Raw genomic sequence first — 18068 nt, forward strand, 5'->3', positions numbered from 1 at the left:
ATGGCACCTTCTCGCTTACCACTGTGGGTGTTTTTTTTCTGGAGAGTCATTTACAAACTTATCAGCGGTTCCCATGGCTCTTACCCTATACCACACACTGGTTTTAAAATTGCACTGTATTTTGAGGTGAGTCCCACTGTAAGGAGTATGCAGAGGGCTCCGTGTCCCTCTCCCACCGTCCTCAGGGGGAAGCCTGTCTCTGGACAAGCAGAAGCCGTGTTGTCACATCCCCTGGTTGGCTTTTCCTTCGGGTCTGACGCCTGGCGAGTGCTCTCCTGGACCGTCTGCAGCCTCGTCAGCCCCTCGTCCTTCCCTGTCCCCCTCCCCCTCCCACTGGGAGGAGCTCACTTCTTCCCCCGATGCTGACTCTGGAAGAGAGCTGCCTTCTCTCGAGGCCCCTGGGGGTCCCCTCACCCAGGGATGAGCCCTGGGCTCCCATGCACCCCTTCCCTGGAGCAGTGGCTGTTTCAAAGCACGCAGTCCCCTGTTGACCTGTGGTGGGAGGGGGGGGAGGCTGGCCCTGAGAGGTGGAGGGGCTGTGCCCACAGGAAGGCATGCCAGGCCGCCAAGCCTGGGCCCTGCCATCCATGGGCCCAGTGCGAGGAGGGGGCGGGAAGAAGAACAAGGCAAGGGGCCGGTTCTCCCGCGGACGCACGTGCAAAGGCGGCTGGCTGGGGACTCGGTGTCCAGAGGGTCCAGGCACAGCTCCGGGCTCAGGGCCGTTTCGCCTTTGCTTCTTTCCTTCACTGTCAAGTGACACCTTTTTTGCAGAGAGGTCCAAAGCGTTATGATCCCTTTAGTCAGCATGAAGACTTGTCCCAGGTTATGGAACTTTCTTAAAACCACGGTCCTGTTGATTTTCACTGCTCACGTGTATGTTCAGAAATGATTCCTTTATTCCACAGAATGAAATGAATATGTTGCCTGCCGAAGATTCCTATGCTTTTAAGTGATGTATACTGTGTCCTACAAGGGGAGACTAAGTGACTTTCATTCTGTGTTGTTGGGTTTCCTCTTCCACCGTGAATGCGTGTGAAGGAAATTAGCCTGCAGCCACTGCCAAGCTCACCTCACTGTCTGTCAGATTTGCAAAGGGCTTTGGCATCTAAACGATCCGTTTTTGGAAGCACGACTCCGGGCCGGTGACACCTGTTGTGCGAGCCTGTGCTTTGCCCAGTGGGCGTCACCCAGGCTCTGGGTGTCTGTCTGCCTCCCGACTCCTCACCTCGGGTGGCCTTGTGCAGTCTGCCTCCGGGATCAAGGACTTGGCGTCCTTCGAGGAGAATGCCGGGAAGAGAGCAACTTACAGGCGGCCTTGCTCCTTGTCGGGCTCTGGCTGCTCCCGTGTGCCCCTCTGGAGGCCGTTCTCTGGTCCCTGCCACCTGCGTTGGTGGGGGGCGTTCTCGGGGCACAGCCTACCTGCTCTCAGCCCAGGGCCCGGCCTCTCGCCCCTCCTTCAACTGTGATGTCTCTCTGGTCTCGTTTCTTCTGGCTTCCTTGTCCCTCTGTGATGTGGCTGACACTGGGGACACCGGGAGGCACTTTGACACACATTTGTTTCCCCATTCCGGTTCACCCAAGCATGTCCCCCGACAGGCACTGCTGTCACCTCTATGGTGTGGCCAGGCCCTGAGTCTGGTGCTGGCCAGGAGCCTGGGGCAGGAAGAGAAAGGTCTCCCTGAAATGCTGGAGAAAATCACCCTCATGAAATAACGTGGACTTTTTACCTGCCTCTAGATGACTTTCAAGTTGGTCTGAGGACAGAAGCCAAGGGGACTATGCTCATTTCCTGGGGCGGCCGGCCCAAATTGCCACCAACTGTGTGTGTCTCAAAGTGATTGACATTTATTCTCTCATGGTCTGGAGGCCTCGGATTTAAAGTCAGTTGCACTGGGCCGAAGCCAGTGCAGGCAGGGCGGCGTCCCTCCCTTCGGAGGCTGCAGGGGAGGGTCCTTCCTGCCTCTTCCGGGTTGGTGGCTGCTGGTGGCCCTTAGCTGATGGCGAAGCTCCTGCCTTCACCTGCACACAGCCTTCCCTCTGCGCGTCCCCCTCTGTCTCTCTGTCTGTCCTGCTTTGTAAGGATGCTTGTCATTGGATTTAGGGTCCAGCTGGATAATCCAGATCTCCTGATCTCATAATAATTAATTCCATGGGCATGGACCCTTTTTCCAAATAAGGTCACAGTCACAACGCTCAGGGCTTAGGATGTAAACATGTATTTTTGAGGCCACCATCAAGCCCACCTCAGGGAGCCCAGAGTGCGGCATTCCTGGGGTCAGGTGTCTGTTTTCTGTCTGTTTGGGCTTTGCCTGGTGAATGTTGGCGTGGCTCTTCTGTTCCGCGACAAACCTGGCTCACATTCCAAGTGAGTTCCTTTGGCCTCCCGTATGTTGTTTGCTGTTACAATTAAAAGTCTTAGTGGGAGCAATGTGATGTATTTTTTTTCTTCTTTTCATGAAGTCAAACCTGATTGGACAGGATAAGACGTTCTACAGTAACCAATCTTCTCTCGACCACTAGAATTCACCGACAGGAGGAGCCTTATCATGGTGGCCAGCTAAATAGCTGCTCTCACTCTGCCCACCTGCTTGGATGCACCTGACCTTCTCCTCAGAGCCTGGGGCTGGGGCTGGGGCTGGGGGGATTTGAGGGACGTGGGGTGGGGGAGGTTCCTGCCTGCAGCTGTCACCCTGGCCTGGTGAGAGGGAGCATAGGCTAATAAATGGCAATTGAATTGCCATCGAGCCCTAATTGTCGCAGAAATCTTTGCAAAGGAGCGATCAGTGACTTGCTAACTGTCTCCTCTCGTCGGAGCTGTTGGAGACACGAGCGAGGGAAGCTGGATACGCTGTGCAGAGGAGAGCTCTATCGATCGAGGACTGGGAAACCAAAGGAACCATGAAATTGGAAGATTGCATATCAGAATCACCTAATTTGAAAGATTAAACCACAAGGACTTGCACAAAGAGCATGAAAAGTTGGACACATATTTCATTTTATTTTTGATCCCATAATAAACTGGATTTTATAGATGACTGTTTAGAAAAGTAGTCTAGAAATGATTGGGTCTGTGTAGTTTTTATAGTGGCCGTTTTTGCCGGTACATGTATAGTCATTTTTTAAAAATATTTTTAAAATTTTTAATGTTTATTTCTGAGAGAGACAGAGTGTGAGTGGGGGAGGGGCAGAGAGAGAGGTGGAGACCCAGAATCCAAAGCAGACTCCAGGCTCCGAGCTGTCAGCACAGAGCCTCGAACTCACAAACCGTGAGATCATGACCGAGCTGCAGTCGGATGCCCGACCGACTGAGCCACCCAGGCGCCCCAATAGTAATTTTGTTTTTGAAGGGCAGTGGATTTATAGTTGCTTGGTGCTGGTTTGTGTCCCTGTCATCGGCCAACGGGATGGGGAGCCGCAGGCATCGTCTTCGTATTCGACTCGCGTCGGAAGTGTCACACAGGGTCGTGTGCTTCGGCTTCTCACTTTGCTGGTTCCTGGTACTTCCAGGATGTGAGTGTTTTTCTCGTTGATCTGGCGGGGACCCAAATCCCCGGTCACCCCTGTAACCAGGGCAGAGGAGGCGGTAGCCCAGCTGCTATCTGAAGTTTGGCTCCGTTAAAGGGTCAGAACAGGCTCCCCTGAAGTGAGGTCGGTCCCCTAACGATGGGGCCTCAGGAAGAGATTAATTCAAGACCAGACGCTGACTCTGGACATTTATCCCCACGTGACCGAGGGAAGCAGCAGGAAGGAAGAGCATCTGGCAAAGGAACAGTCTGGAGAGACTGACTGAGGAGACGAATGTGCTTCCTTTTCCATGTTGGGTGTTGTTTGCACCTACGCTCGGCTGTGGTGTGGCCTCGCTGACTGTCGAGCCATCCGCGTGGGGCTCCAGCCAGAGTCCTTTTGTGCGTGTGTGACCTTGGACCCGAGCGCAGTCGACTCCTGGCCAGGACAAGGGCGTGGCAGCTGACCCGTGTCCAGCAAGTAAGCGGGGTCCACTGGGAACCCCAGCCGTTCTGCTGGACGCAGCCCGTGTCAGCGGGCGCCTTGGCTCTCCTCTCCTTGGGGACGATGTCCTTCACCATCACAGATGGGGCGTGGGCTTTGGTTCCTTTCCAAGAGTGTGAGGCCCCCTCCATGCAGGCTGTCCACCCTCCCCGTCACCCTGGCCCGAACCGGGCTGCCTGGGTTAGCGCGTGTGGCTGGTGGTCTAGAGCGTCGGAGGCCCTCGGCTCCCTCGGCTGCCCAGGGACCACATGGCACCACCGTCCTCATGCCAGACGGGCGCAGATGGCCCTCTGCTGCCTCTGAGGACAGCGTCAGGAGGCGGGGTGCTGAGCTCGTGCTCCAGTTACTGCCCGCCACCTTCGGGGTTTGCTCCTCCCATGTCACCAGCCGGGCCTGGAGTCGGGGCAGAGGAGGTGTGGCTGCGGCCCGGGTCTGGACTGTGTCACTGTGACCCTGGTTAGGGCCGCTGTGCTCTTGGGCCAGAAGGGCCCTCCTGGGCTCCCAGTCTGACTTCCTTGCAAGTGTCCTGTGGCCCCTGGTCGAGAATTTGCCTTCCCGGGGTCCCGATGTGCTGCCTCCCAGGGAGCCTGCGGCGTCTGCCTGTCGGGCTCGGTCAGAGCCGGAGTTCCTGACCTTGCCTTCTGCCTTGCATCACTGCCCAGCTGATGAGGGGTTTTCCCACCCGACCGGGGCCTGGAATGTGGTTTTATTCTTACTTCTCAGTGAATGGATGAAAGTGTGCCATTAAAACACCGCTGACTCAGGCCCTCGAACCATATTGGAGAAAATGACTCTTCCGTAATCCTAGGTTTTCCTTAGTGTCCTCACTGCTTTCACTTGGCCAGTGATAGAGAAAGCAGGAGAAGGACCTGGCTGATTTCCCAGGTACACGGAGTCACATGGATGAAACGTGCCATTCATTCTGAGCTGGGACTTAGCTGCAGAAACTGTGTGTAAATAATCCTGATTTGAATTCCCATGTGCGTTCTTCATTATTTTACAAAGTTTCCTATCACGAACACAAGTGTCATTCCTGGTGTTTTCCTAATGGATTTGTGCAGACGTGGGCGAGGTACAGCCTGTTTACAAACCTGCAGAAAGAGCCTTATGGGACCAGGAAAGGTCAGAAGGATGATGTCGGTCTTTAAAAGAAAAGCCGCCACCGCTTTGAGCCAGAAAGGGAGACCTGGACGGAGGAGGGTGCTGGTTAGCTTGAGGGGGGCTCCTCAAGGTGGGCGGCGGCTTCCCTGTCCCCCGAGCTTCTGTGTTGTGCTCTCCTCCTGCTAGACAGGCCCCTCTTGCACGGTCCCTGCCTGGCGGCCCTGCTCCCTGGTGTTTGCCAGCCGGTTTGCTAGTAACTCACACACCGCTGTGCTTTGTCTCCCTCCCAGGCAACGTCGGTCACCTCTCTGTCCAGCGTGGCATGCATGCACATGGTCCGCTGGGCTGTGTGGAACCCCTTGCCGGAAGCCGGCTCCGGAAAGGTGGTCTTACCTCTGCAGGGTGGGATCCGGCCCAACCCGTCGCGCCGTCTGGTCTATAAAGTGCCCCCAGCCTGCATGAACTCCAAAGAGGTAAATTGTTGAGGTGCTTTTGTAAGTATGAGTCCTGGCTCGTAAGCTTTTAGCAAGCTCGTATGTTTTCAGAACCAGAAGTTGACAGATCTGTTTGTGGATGTGTCATGAGCAGAATGTCTCGTGTCACAGATGTGCCCTTAAAAGACAGGTGTGACTGCTGAGTCACAGTTGGCTGCGAACTCGCTGAGGCTGGTTTCACCTCGGGGCTCATGATGTGCTGTTCACACGTCAGTCTCGCAAGGTGGCCTGTGACCCTTATTTGTACACTCTGTGGAACAAGATCCACTTCTGTGCTCTCCGTGTCTTTTTTTTTTTTTTTTTTTTTTAAACGTTTCTTTATTTTTGAGGGAGAAACAGAGTGTGAGCAGGGGAGGGGCAGAGAGAGAGGGAGACACAGAATCGGAAGCAGGCTCCAGGCTCTGAGCCATCAGCCCAGAGCCCGACGCAGGGCTCGAACACATGAACCGCGAGATCGTGACCTGAGCCGAAGTCGGCCGCTTAACCGACTGAGCCACCCAGGCACCCCTGTCCGTGCCTTTTTATTTTTATTTTTTTATTTAAAAAAAATTTTTTTTAACATTTATTTATTTTTGAGACAGAGACAGACAGAGCATGAACGGGGGAGGGTCAGAGAGAGGGAGACACAGAATCTGAAACAGGCTCCAGGCTCTGAGCTGTCAGCACACAGCCCGACGCGGGGCTCGAACTCACGGACCGCGAGATCATGACCTGAGCCGAAGTCGGACGCCCAATCAACTGAGCCACCCAGGCGCCCCTGTCCATGCCTTTTTAAAAAGGACTCTTGGAGTGTTTTGCCATGGAGGGTGGACTTCGGGGCTGTGGTCGGAGCCGGGCCGTCCGCGTCCAGCCCAGCCCGTCCGTGTGACTTGTCACTCGTGCCCGCTGGCCCTTGGCTCCCTCCAGCTTTGTGTGGAGGGCAGGCCACAGCAGCAGTTTTGAAAATCCATGTTTGGAACAAAGCTTTCTCTGAACCCCAGTAGAGGAGTCAGGTAAAAGGGGGGGCAGGGCCAGCTGACGTGTGTGTTGTGAGAGGTCTCGTCCCCCGCCTCCCCCACCCCACCGGCAGCCTCGCAGGGTGGGTGGCAGGGACCTGGGGTGTCACAGACACCGTGTGACCCCGCGGCCCCGGTCGATGGCTGGAGTCTCTCTCCCAATGCCTGTGTCGAGGAAGGGCTCTCGGTTCTCCCGCTCACGTTCCTGAAACGTGTTCTCCTTGTGTCAGTGGTGTGGCCGGGAACCTTTTAGAGCTCAACTGTGTCATTTTTCTTAGGTGAAGGGGCCACTGTGTTATTTCAGCACGCCGTCTGTGTGCTGACCCAGGCGACAAACATCATTTTCTGTGTTGTTATTTATGATGCTTTGGGGACCTGGATGAGGGAGCGGCTGACTGTGCGGCTTTTCTTGTTCCAGGAGCGTCTCATTATGGGGCCACATTTTGCTGCATCCCCCCCACGGACTAGTCTGAGCCCTTGTTATAAAATTGCCACTGGAAATCCTGAGGCCATCACCTCTCTCTCCCCCTCTCTCTCTGTGTGGGTGTATGTATGTGTTTAAATAAATATTTATTGGATCTAATTTTAGCCTGTCGTGCCACTACGTTTCCTTCACTTTCTACGTGCGTACGTAAGCTGTATTGGGGGGGGTAAGCGTTTGGAAGTTTCGACTGTCTCGAGGACACAGATACCTCCAGTACTGCCATTTTTTCACAAGGAATATCACTTCTAATTGGCTTTTCTCAACCTTCGCGCTGCTGACATTTTGGGCCTGATAATGCTGTGCTGCGGGGGTTGTCTTGCACAGCGGGGACGTTTGCCACCAGCCCTGGCCTCTGCCCTCTAGATGCCAGGAGCGTGCCCCCAGCTGTGGGCACAGTGGCTGCGGACGTCGCCAGGTGTCTCCTGGGAGCAGAATTGCACCTGGTAGGACCACTGTGCTAAACACGTGTAACTACCTGACACAGTGGGCCCCAGCTGGTCACAGCTGCGATTCTGTACCCTCCTCCGCTTCCTCCCGTGTTTGCCTTCTACAGCCGTGCCGGCGTCTGGCAGGCAGAGAGCTTGCGGGCCAGCGTGTGCCTAGTCTCCACCCCTACGCCAGGCCACTCTTTATCTTACTCTTCTATTCAGTGAACTTCTTTTTTTTTTAATTTTTAAATTTTTAAAAATTTGCTTATTTTGAGAGAGAGAGGGTGTGTGTGTGTGTGTGAGCAGGGGAGGGGCAGAGAGAGAGAGAGAGAGAGAGAGAGAGAGAGAGAGAGAATCCCAAGCAGGCTCTGCACTGTCAGCACAGAGTCCGATGTGGGGGTTGAACTCACGAACTGTGTGATCGTGACCTGAACCAAAACCAAGAATGGACACTCGACCGACTGAGTTACCCAGGCGCCCCCATTCAGTGAACTGCTATTGAGCACCTGTATACATTCTTGGAAACTATCCCTGATCCCGTGAGCTTACAGTTAAGGGGAAGTGGCAGATATTACTTGGAGGAAAATACAAAGATTGTAAACATCCCATAGTTTTGGACTAAGTAAATCTGAGGGCTTCTGTTATGATTATTTCAGTGTTATTTACTGTGAAGGTAAGAATAGTGTGTTATGATTATGTTTTCTTTCCTAAACAACTCTTGTAGTTTTCCTATGAGCGAATTACTGTCTTTTAAAAAAAAAATGCCCATCTCCAGAGGCAGCCACTTCCAACTCTTAGCAGTGACTTCTGGCATTTACTTTGTTTCCAAATATTAATGCTTCTACTTCTATTAGTTGATTAATTTTAGACGTTATATAGTGACCTCCAGTAATGACAGACGAGAACGTTAGCTCTTTGATGCAGTCCCGCGCTCTTTTTTTTTTCAACGTTTATTTTTTATTTTTGGGACAGAGAGAGACAGAGCATGAACGGGGGAGGGACAGAGAGAGAGGGAGACACAGAATCGGAAACAGGCTCCAGGCTCCGAGCCATCAGCCCAGAGCCCGACGCGGGGCTCGAACTCACGGACCGTGAGATCACGACCTGGCTGAAGTCGGACGCTTAACCGGCTGCGCCACCCAGGCGCCCCAGTCCCGCACTCTTTAAAGAAACCACTCTGTCCTCCCGCTTGGTGGCCTCGGATTCAGGGACTGTTTCTTGCCAGAAGCGTGCAGCACAGTGAGGTCTGGCCTAGAGGATGGTAAAGGGGACTGGGCAGTACGGGTGGAGGGGCCATGAAGAGGGAGGGGCTTGGAAAGCAAGCCCCTAACGTTGCTTAAGAAATGCCGGGTTAACCCTCAGGTGCACGTGCCCGAGTCTGACCCTGAACAGCATACCAAAGACCTTGAGAACTGACTGTGGCACTCACACTATGCACCAAAATTTAAAAGGTCGGCTTTGCATAGATTTGTTAAAAAACACATTCGAAACTGGGGAGGTGTGATTTCTACTTGTGCAGGGGCCATTCTGTGCTAGTGTGGGCGTCTGGGATTTGATTGCTGCTGGACGCTGATCTTTTTCTGCTTGGCAAGTGACTCGATTATAACCTCAGAGCATGTGGCTTCAGACATCGCTGGTTTTACGCGGGCTTCGGGCCGGGGGGCTCGCTCCCGGGTCAAGGTGACAGGAAGGGGGGCTCGCTCCCGGGTCGATTCGACACGAAGGCGCGACTAAGGGAGGCGGCTGCTGTTTGCTGTCTCCTCGCAGGTGGAGCAGGTGGCGTCGGGGACGGTCCAGTTCCAGTACTCGCTGAGCCCCAAGGCACACCCGGACACGCTGCCAGGGCACGGCCACGGCCCGGAGGCGGAGCAACAGCCCTCCAGGAAGCCACCCGCGTCCCCTGCAAGTAAGCGTTTGCAGGGCACTGGTTTCGGAGCACACAGCGTGACTCCCGCCTGTTCCCGAGGAGACGTACTTGGGCCGGTACGGTGACGTTCACCCGCGAATCGCCACAGATTGCTGTCATTTGAGCCAGTGGGCTGAGCTTCTGCTTGATGTGGAGGTGTAGGATTGGACGGTGACGGGTGGCCTGGCGCGGTGTCACCCGTCACCCGGACCTCCCTGACCAGAAGCCCGCGGAAGGCTGTGCCGGTGACGCGTCACGGGGCCCTTGGCACGGGGGTCCTGCAGACGCGGGCCCGAGAGCCGGAGCCGCGCTGAGCGCCATGGGTGCGCCTCTGCGTTGTGCTGTTAGCGTGTCGTGGGTTTGCCCTTCCGACGAGGCGCTTCCCACCCGCTTCAAGTCCGAGAGTGGGGCGTCTGCTCTCAGCTCGGGCCTGTGAGGAAGGGAGTGAGGGCTACCAGCAGAGCAGCGTCCTTCCCGTGGGCGGGGACGTGTCTGCACGTGTGCAGGTGGCGAAGCAGTGATGTCCGTCTGTCCGTCTGCCTGCCACACCTCATCCCCTCACCCCTGAGCTCTCTTGCTGTTGGCTTCCTTCCGGGAAGAGTTTCTCCACGTAGTGACCCCGGAAGCTCTGGGGAATCCCAGCAGAAAGAACCTCTGTTCACACGCTCCGTAGAAGTCCTGACCGGGGCCCCTGCTGCGTCCCCTGCCTTTGTCCGCGTGGTTCCCGACTGGCAGCCATCGGTGCTGCTCTCGGAAGAGAGTGTGGAGTCAGGGTGGGGCCGGCAGACGTGTCACCCACGGACCCCAGTCCCCGCTTGGTCCCTGCACTCTGCCACTTCGGCCGTGGGGCGGCCTCCCAGCTTGGGCCAGCTTTGCCTGCGTTTCGAGATGTTCGAACGAACAGATATCAGCAGTCCTGCCCCTCTTGTGCCATGCGAGGACGGAGACCGGTGGGAGCTGGCCTGTCCCTCGGACCGCAGTGTCTCCAGCTCTCTGCACGTAGCGGAACAGAGCAGTGCCCATGGGAAGCCAGACACTCCCGGGCTCCAGGCATGTTGTGGAGGTTCAGGGGGAAGGGGATCCTCCCTCCCCACAGACGCCGCTGGCTTTGGGCTCGAGATGATCATGTTAGTCAGTGGGACGGACATCTCTCTGGATGACTGGGTGGGGGTGTGTGCTCCCCGTGCGGGGCTCACTGAGCCCTAGTTGGGCATGCAGGCTTCGCGCCCTCTGAGCTCTTTACTAGGAGAGTTATGGTTAACATCATGGCAGACAGATTGCTGGAAGGATCCAGATCTAGTACAGACGTGTGGTGGCAGTGCCATCCATTCTCCACCACCATCTGGGGACCAGCAGGTCCGCCCGGATGGAACCTGATTGCATTTGGTTTATTTAATTGGGATTTATCGCTGCATTCACATCACATTGAGAGGATTGCCTTCATCCCAGATTCCAAGCATTTGAAGGCCTGGCCTCCCAGGACCCGACGCAAGAGACTTAAATATCTCTCGTGCTTAAGCGGTGATGGAAACCTTTCCTCCTTCGATATTTTACCAACTTACCCGGTTCTGTTGGAAATCTTGAGGACACGCGGCTGTCACGTTAAGTGAGGGACTTTGGCTCTCTGTTATGAATTATCTTTTTTATGTCCTCTGGAGAATTACGAGGGAGCAGAGGCCCACTCATCACCCTCCGGGAACGAGTGCACGGAGCCACTAGAGGGCACTCGCTCTTGGTTTTTGGAACTTGGAATTTCCCTGACCCATATTTTAGTTTTGAATGTTCTGGCGGCCTCAGAATGTCCGTGTGTTCGCTTCACGGATGTGAAAAACAGCCGGGTAGAAGGGGTCGTGGGAAACCTGTCCTCATGGTGTTTCCCAGGATACCCTGGGTTGGGTTCTTGCCATGGTTGTGACTCTTTGTGTGTTGGCACTGCAGGGACGTCTTCTCCGACAGGCGGCTCCCTGCCCTGGGTTGTGTCATCAGGGCAGTTATTCAGGAAGGGGCGTTTGAGCTGTCCAGCTGGAGTGACGTGAGCTAGCAGATTTCAAGGGATCCCAGGTGTGCGCTCTGGGGGAGGACGTTAGCGGGTGGCCCAGAGCAGAGGCCTTGGCAAGGGGCAGGTCCCTGCAGTGGCCAGCCCCTGACGCTGACCCCGGCCTCAGACTCTGGGCACCCCTTGGCTCTCCCCACTCCTCTGGGGCCTGGTTGGGGCACTCGCGCACCTCTAGCAGCAGGATGGACAGACATTAGACGTGACACCTTTGTGGTGACACCCCCTCGTCAGCCCTTGGAGCATGCATCTTCAACTGTGTCCTCTGTGCTTAGGGGACATCTGGGTTGGGGCGTCTCTACCAGGCACATGCATCTCTCGCACAAAGAGCCCGGCTGCTCCCGCAGGTGTGGAGCTGCTTCCCAGGTGCTCAGGTGCATGTTGGACCCTGGGCCCTAACTTAGCAGCATTGTGGCAGCTGCTGGCGCAGGCAGGACCCTAGGACCCCCGGGTGTGCTCGGGATGCGTGTCCCTCGCTGCCCCTGACTGCCCGGCCTGCCTGAGCAATGGTGGCGGCTGCGGCGGGGGGTGGAGGGGGGCTTGTGCAGCTGTGGGCAGCCCCAGCCCCTCCCCCGCAGCACCCCCAGGTGTGCTGGGCCTCCCCAGGCATCCGGTGTGCAGGAGGCCCTCGGCCACCCGCGTGCACCCTGGGTGCAGCACCAAGCCCCATAGCCACGCCATCTCTGAGCTGGCTGTCCCTAATCTCTGCGGTTTGTTCACTGTCCCCATTTCCTGTGGTTAGAGTCTCAGGGAGGATGACTGTTTACCCCCAAATAATTAGGAATGAGGGCCTTTCAAATGGGTTTGTCGTATGAATTCTTGGTGTCTGAATAACCATCAGATACTGAGGAATCCTTTATTTTCAAGGCCCAGTGAGGACATCTGTTTCTCCAGGTCTTTCTTTAAATCACGGTGACGCTGTCTTTAGCAGTGTTGACCCTTCCTCGGCCATGCGTTTGGTGTCCGCTGTCCAGATCCTGTAATGTTGCCAGACCCTCCCCCCGCCACTCCCCGGTCCGAGACCTGAGCTAGTCGATGACTGACCCCTCAGCTGGACATAGGTGGGTTTGTTCCCCTGGACAGCGTTTTCCTCTGTGAACACCCCTCATCCGGCCCGCCTGCTGACTCCTTCCCTCAGTTTCCCCCCAGAACGCACAGCGGTGTTTACGAAAAGCATTCCCAGAAGACAGCTTGCATTTTGGGACAAAGGGCTTTGGTGGTACCTGCTGTACAGGGCTGGCCCCTGGTTGGGGACGGGCAGGGAGATGGTTGTGCTGTGGGCCCCCCAGCATTTCCAGAGAGGCCTCTGCTCCCTCCAGCCTGGAGGAAGCCTCCACGAACGCCTGGTCTTCCATTGACCCGTGCACTTGTTTGCTTAACTCTCTGTGACCCCTGCCCAGTCCCCTCACCAAAGGCACGGTCTGTGGAGCGTTGACGTTTCAGATTTGCGTGATCCTGTACACGCGTCCCCCAGGCAGAGGAGGTGCCAGGACACAGGTCTTTGCGTGACCCGAGGGTCTGGTGTCCACAGTTTGGGCTTCTAGAAGCCAAACTGACAGAGGGCGGCTTGGATGGGGAGCTTCTGTTGACGGTGGCTTTCAGCAAGTGGAGGCTAACCAGTGGGTGGCAAGGTGTCGGGAAAGATGCATCTTCACTCAGGTGGCCAACCTGCTGTCCTCTGTCTCGGGCGGTCGGTGGGGATGCTGTCCACACAGCACGCAGCCCTGGTGGCGGGGGAACCACCTGGGTAGTCCCTTCCCGCTGTCCTCTGTGCCACCTCCGAGGCCTAGGTGCACGTGGCTTCCCAGGCTGCGTGGCCCCTGAGCCGCCCAGAGCGCGTGCAGGGCTGCCGGTCCTCTCGGCGTTTCCGTGTTCTTCAGGAGACCAGAGCCCTGTGGCTGCTCAGCCAGATGCTGGTGCTGCTCCCGGAAGGGGCGCGTGCGGGGCGAGCCTCTGGGGCTAGCAGCTACTTTCCGTGGTGTCTCCATCTGTGGGCCGCCCTGCCCCCCTGCCCGCCGTCGTTGGTTCAGCCAGGAGCGTTTCGGGTTCCGACGGAGATGCAAAGTCGCACCTCGTAATGATTGTTAAATTAAATTTTGTTCTTTTTTTTTTTTAAGTTGATTTATTTATTTTGAGAGAGAGAAAGCAGGGGAGGGGCGGAGAGAGCGAGGGAGAGAGTGAGAATCCCAGGCAGGCTCCACGCGCAGCTCAGAGCCCAACGCGGGGCTCGAACTGACAAACCGTGAAATCATGACCTGAGCTGAAACCAAGAGTTGGACGCCTAACCAGCTGAGCCGCCCAGGCGCCCCGAAGTTCTTTGTAATTTCACCACCGACCCGTGAATGTGCACGCTTACCCTGGCGCATCAAGGGGGAGGTGATAGCCCCTCGCCCTCGCACCCCGTTGCGTGGATTTCAGCGGCCTTATCTACGCTCCTGCATCCATGGCGCTCTTTTCCAACTTTTCCCCCTTGAATGTGGATGAGATGACACATACAGGTTGTTTGGGGACTGGCTTTTCCCATGCCACGATCTCTCTTGGCCCCCTTTCCACATCAGGACCTCCCCCCGCCCCAGTTGTTACCAGGCCACACACGTGACCACGGCCGCTCTTCCCTCCGTGTGTCCGTGTTGTGTGCACGTGACTCTTTCTGATGTGCCGTCACCGCACACGTGCTGCCCGGTGGCTCCTGGCCCGGCTGTGCCCTGTGCTGGAGCTCAGGCCTCCCATCCTGGGTCCGGCCTTGTGGCCTCAGGGAGCCTCTTGGAGGCACTGAAGTGGCCTCGTGAAGAGGACACGTTCTCTGGCTGTGGCTGGTAGGTGGTCTTGTTTGGGAAGCAACATAGCCAGCGATCACCGATTACCGCCCAGAGCATTGGAACAAAAAGCTGGAGCCGGGATGTTTTGTGGTTTTGGTGTGTTTTCGCCCAGGCCCTGCCCCCCGGGCATCCCGGCCCTGCGGTCACCAGCAGGCATCTTTTTACTCTGCCGCCAAAGTCTTTCTTGTGCTGATTTATTCTCTAGGAAGATAAGATTGCATAAGTCCCAATGTAAAGACTTACCTCAAGAAACATAGCGCACAGCACCCAGCTTTGAGAAGGTGGGTGAACAAGGGTGTGTGGAGGGGGTCTTGGACGGCAGGCTCCGGTTTTTCTTAGTGGAGGGCCACGGAGGCGTTTCCTGCAGTTTTAGCCTTGTTGCCAAAGTCAGGCTGTGGGGCTTTCCAGGGTCCCTGTTCCGGGTGGGACAAAGCAAGACTCGGTGGCTGGACAGTTTCGGGGAGGAGGGTGGCTGAAATGGAGCGGAGGTGCCCTGGCTGGCCGAATCCTCATGTGCATTTGCTTCTGGCGAGGTGACACCTTTCCCCGGAGGCACAGCTTGATCAGTGACTTGCCATGAGCTAGTTTGGGGCACTGAAGTTTCTGGGACTCAAGTGTTTCTAAGTTCCTGGGAAGCACCTGCCTTGGCCTGTTAGCAAGGGGCAGGCAGGCCACTGACGGGGGTGCCCTCTGGACTCCGAGGTGGATGCAGGTTGGAGCCTGTGGGAGCCTGCCTTGGCATCCCTGAGGTCAAAGGACACATGTGGCCCCTTGCTCTGGGGGCCTCTACCCCTCCCGGTCTCACCACGTCTGCATCTGGAGTGAGCGGGCATCAGCAGGGCTGGGAGACAGGAAAAGTGGGCTGTTTAGAAGTTCCTTACCTGACGTCAAGTCCACCCCAGCTGGGGAGATGCCAGGCCCGCCGACACGGGACCCCAGCTCTTTGAAGTCAGGTGTGTGTGAGCGGCGGGAAGATGGAAATACCCTGGGCAGGCACGCAAGGACTTTCACGGTCACGAAGCCCACCCTTGGTGAGACCACACGATCGGAGAGCACGAGGCCAGGCAGAGAAGCTGGAGCCCCAGCACACCTGGCTCAGGCTGCATCCTCTGCTGTCACCCGCAGAGCGATCCTCACTCTTGCCCAGGCCAAGTCTGCTCCAAACTGCTGGGCCCCCGGACTCTGCCCAGTAGCTGCTGCCTGGGCCGCGGGCGGCACCGGTCACAGCCAGGGGGCAGACGGGGCAGGTCCTGGCTGACTCGGGCTCCCTCCCCACCTCCATCTGTTTCCCCCCCAGGCCCACCAGCGCTGCCAGCCCGGGGGCACGCTGCCCCTCAGGACTCGCCCGTGGGACCAGGGGTAAGTCCAGGCCCGAGAGGCCTGTTTCAGAAGTCCAAATTCAGTTACCCGAAGGTTCCAGCTACATTTCTCTGCGTCTTGAAGGACAGTGGTGTCCTGCCTGGTGGGCTGGGGCTGGGGAAGGGGAGGGGCCGAGGTGCTGCGTCCCGTCCCTGCCCTGCTGTGCCCCACCCTCCCGGCTGCAGCTGCTCAGCTCTCCGTGCATCCATCCGGCGGCCACCAGTGTTATTAGTGATCCTGCGGTCAGCCATCAAAGGCACATTTCAATACTTTTGAGAAATGACGTCTTCTCCCCGGCAGTTATGTCTAGCGGCTGGAGAGTCTCTCGGGACCGAACAGCCTTGGTTGCTTTTCTGAGGCTCCATAGTATGGTCTTCATCTCCTTCCTCCCCACCGTCTCTGCCAGGAGAGGGGGCCTGGCAGTGACCAGTGTCCTGGCCAGCGAGGTCATGGCCACCTGGGGCACCAGCCAGGCCCAGCGGCTGAGCAGCTGGTGCTGGTGGAGACAGGCTGCGGCCGGCAGAGACCGCCCGTCAGACAGCAGACGGCTCTGCGTTTGAGGGTTTCCTGCGTAGGAAGAGAAGGCCCTGCCTTGCTCTGGCCTCTGGAAACCCGAGTGGTTGTGGTGCTCGCCCGCGGTTCCGGCTGCGCCATTTTGTACAGGGCCAGGGTTGGCTTGTCTTCCAGCCAACGTCGTCTGCCAGCAGCACCCTAGGAACTGACTTCCTAGAAAAGTCGAATAATCCGGTATCAGACTGTCCCCACAGAAGCAGTTTTCCTGTATACCATGCAGCTTGTAAACTGGCTCAGTAGTGAGCATTGTATTTGCCAGAAGACACGTGTGTGGGGACAGCCTCCCAGGCTTCCCTGCTGGCCTGTTCAAGCACTTTCCTTCCAGAAGTTTCCATGTCACCCTAAATGTTCGGGACTCACAGGATAGCGCTGTCTGCTTCCAGAGGCAGGAGAGGCTCAAGACAGCTTGTGGGGTCTGAGGGGAGCTGAACAGACCCTGCAGCTCTCCTCTGCCCCTTCAAGGGCTCTGGGGTCCCCTGTTGCCACACGCCCCCACTCGGTCGTATGCCCTCACCACCTCTTCGTGTGTCGAGTCCTTCTGCACCAGCACCTCCTTGGGCCGGCTGTGGCTGTGCGTGACAGAGTCCGGGACTTGAGAGGGGGGTCTCCAGTGGACGGTGGGCCCCCTTGACAGCCACACTCAGCTTCCGAACGCCTGTGATGTTTACGGAAGGCTAGCCACGTGCCGGGTTCCCTGCCACCCCCTCCCCGCGGGTTCTCGCTTCATTCCCAGCTGGTCCTGTGATTTAGGTGCTCTCTTAGTCATACAGACAGGACACCGAGGGGGAAAAAAAAAGGTGTTTGGTGACTTGCCCACGGTCGCGTGATCCTAGTGATGACGTGGGGACTCCATCCCAGCGGTCTGTCTCCAGAGCCCGCCTGGGCTGCCATTGCAGTCGTGGCCCTCGTGCCAGGCTCATGTCACGGGAGCACAGGTGCTGGGACTCGAAGGGTCTCGAGATGTTCAGTCCCCGGCTAGAAGTGAAACCCCGCCAGGTTCAGAGACCAGCCCGCCCTGCAGCCCGCGAGTGGCAGAGACCCTGGCTTCCCTGGCCCTCCCTTCCTCCACTTGCTCTTTTGTGTTAGTAAGATTTTGTAAGCAAACGTTACCATCTGGGAGAGGGCACGGCCTTGCGTGTCCACAGCTAAACTGAAGGAAGTCAGGAGCGGTCTTGGGCTCCAGAGCAGCCACCGAGCACGAGGTCGCATTCCCGCTGCCCTCTCTGCCCCGCTTACCGGGTCTGTGCCAGCGTGGGTGGGGGGGGCGCCGTGACGTGACAGGGGTGTGTCTCACGTCTCGTCCACGCTTCCTCCCCTTCAGCTGTCTCTCTCCCAGCTGGCGGCTTCCCCACGGTCCGCCGCCCGGTGCCGCTCAGCCACGCTGTCCTCCCCGCAACCTGCCGGCTCTGAGCCCTCCCTGGCCCAGGCGGTAAGTACGCCCTCCCTTTCTTCCTCCAGGGAGTGGCTCCGAACCCTGGCTTCTGCTGAGGCCTCTGGCTTTGCGAGCTGTGCCGGGCCTTGGTGAGGCGGCCGAGACCCTCATGGGCTCTCCGTGATACGGGCATGGTGACGGTCGCGGGGCCGGGGGGTTGGGGGGGGGTGGGGGGAGGGGGAGGGTGTGTGTGTGGACATGGCTTAACAGTTCTTGCTTCCGGTATTTGCCACCGTTCTGTCCTGCTGACCAAGGAGCATTAGGTGTGGGAGCTCTTCCTGCCACAGGGCTTAATTAGGCTTTTGCTCCACCTGACCAGACAGAGCTAGACCACCCTCGGGTCTCTGTGCCTGAAAGAGAAGGACAGTTTTGCCAGAGGTAGAAATAGAGGCTGACCCAAGCCTGTAGCACTCCGG

The 18068-nt window shown here is 57.2% G+C and overlaps 1 protein-coding gene across 1 annotated transcript in view; it reads left to right on the top strand.

Moving 5' to 3' along the window:
* The window catches only part of NPHP4 (nephrocystin 4), a 109718-nt gene that overhangs the window by 50540 nt on the left and 41110 nt on the right, over positions 1–18068 (top strand). Inside the window, exons 11-14 of the mRNA XM_049618928.1 lie at positions 5400–5582; positions 9278–9416; positions 15586–15647; positions 17542–17649. Coding sequence (XP_049474885.1) covers positions 5400–5582; positions 9278–9416; positions 15586–15647; positions 17542–17649 — 492 coding nt within the window. The remainder of the gene's footprint in view (positions 1–5399; positions 5583–9277; positions 9417–15585; positions 15648–17541; positions 17650–18068) is intronic.

Source organism: Panthera uncia (assembly GCF_023721935.1).
Source record: "Panthera uncia isolate 11264 chromosome C1 unlocalized genomic scaffold, Puncia_PCG_1.0 HiC_scaffold_4, whole genome shotgun sequence".
Lineage (NCBI taxonomy): Eukaryota > Metazoa > Chordata > Mammalia > Carnivora > Felidae > Panthera > Panthera uncia.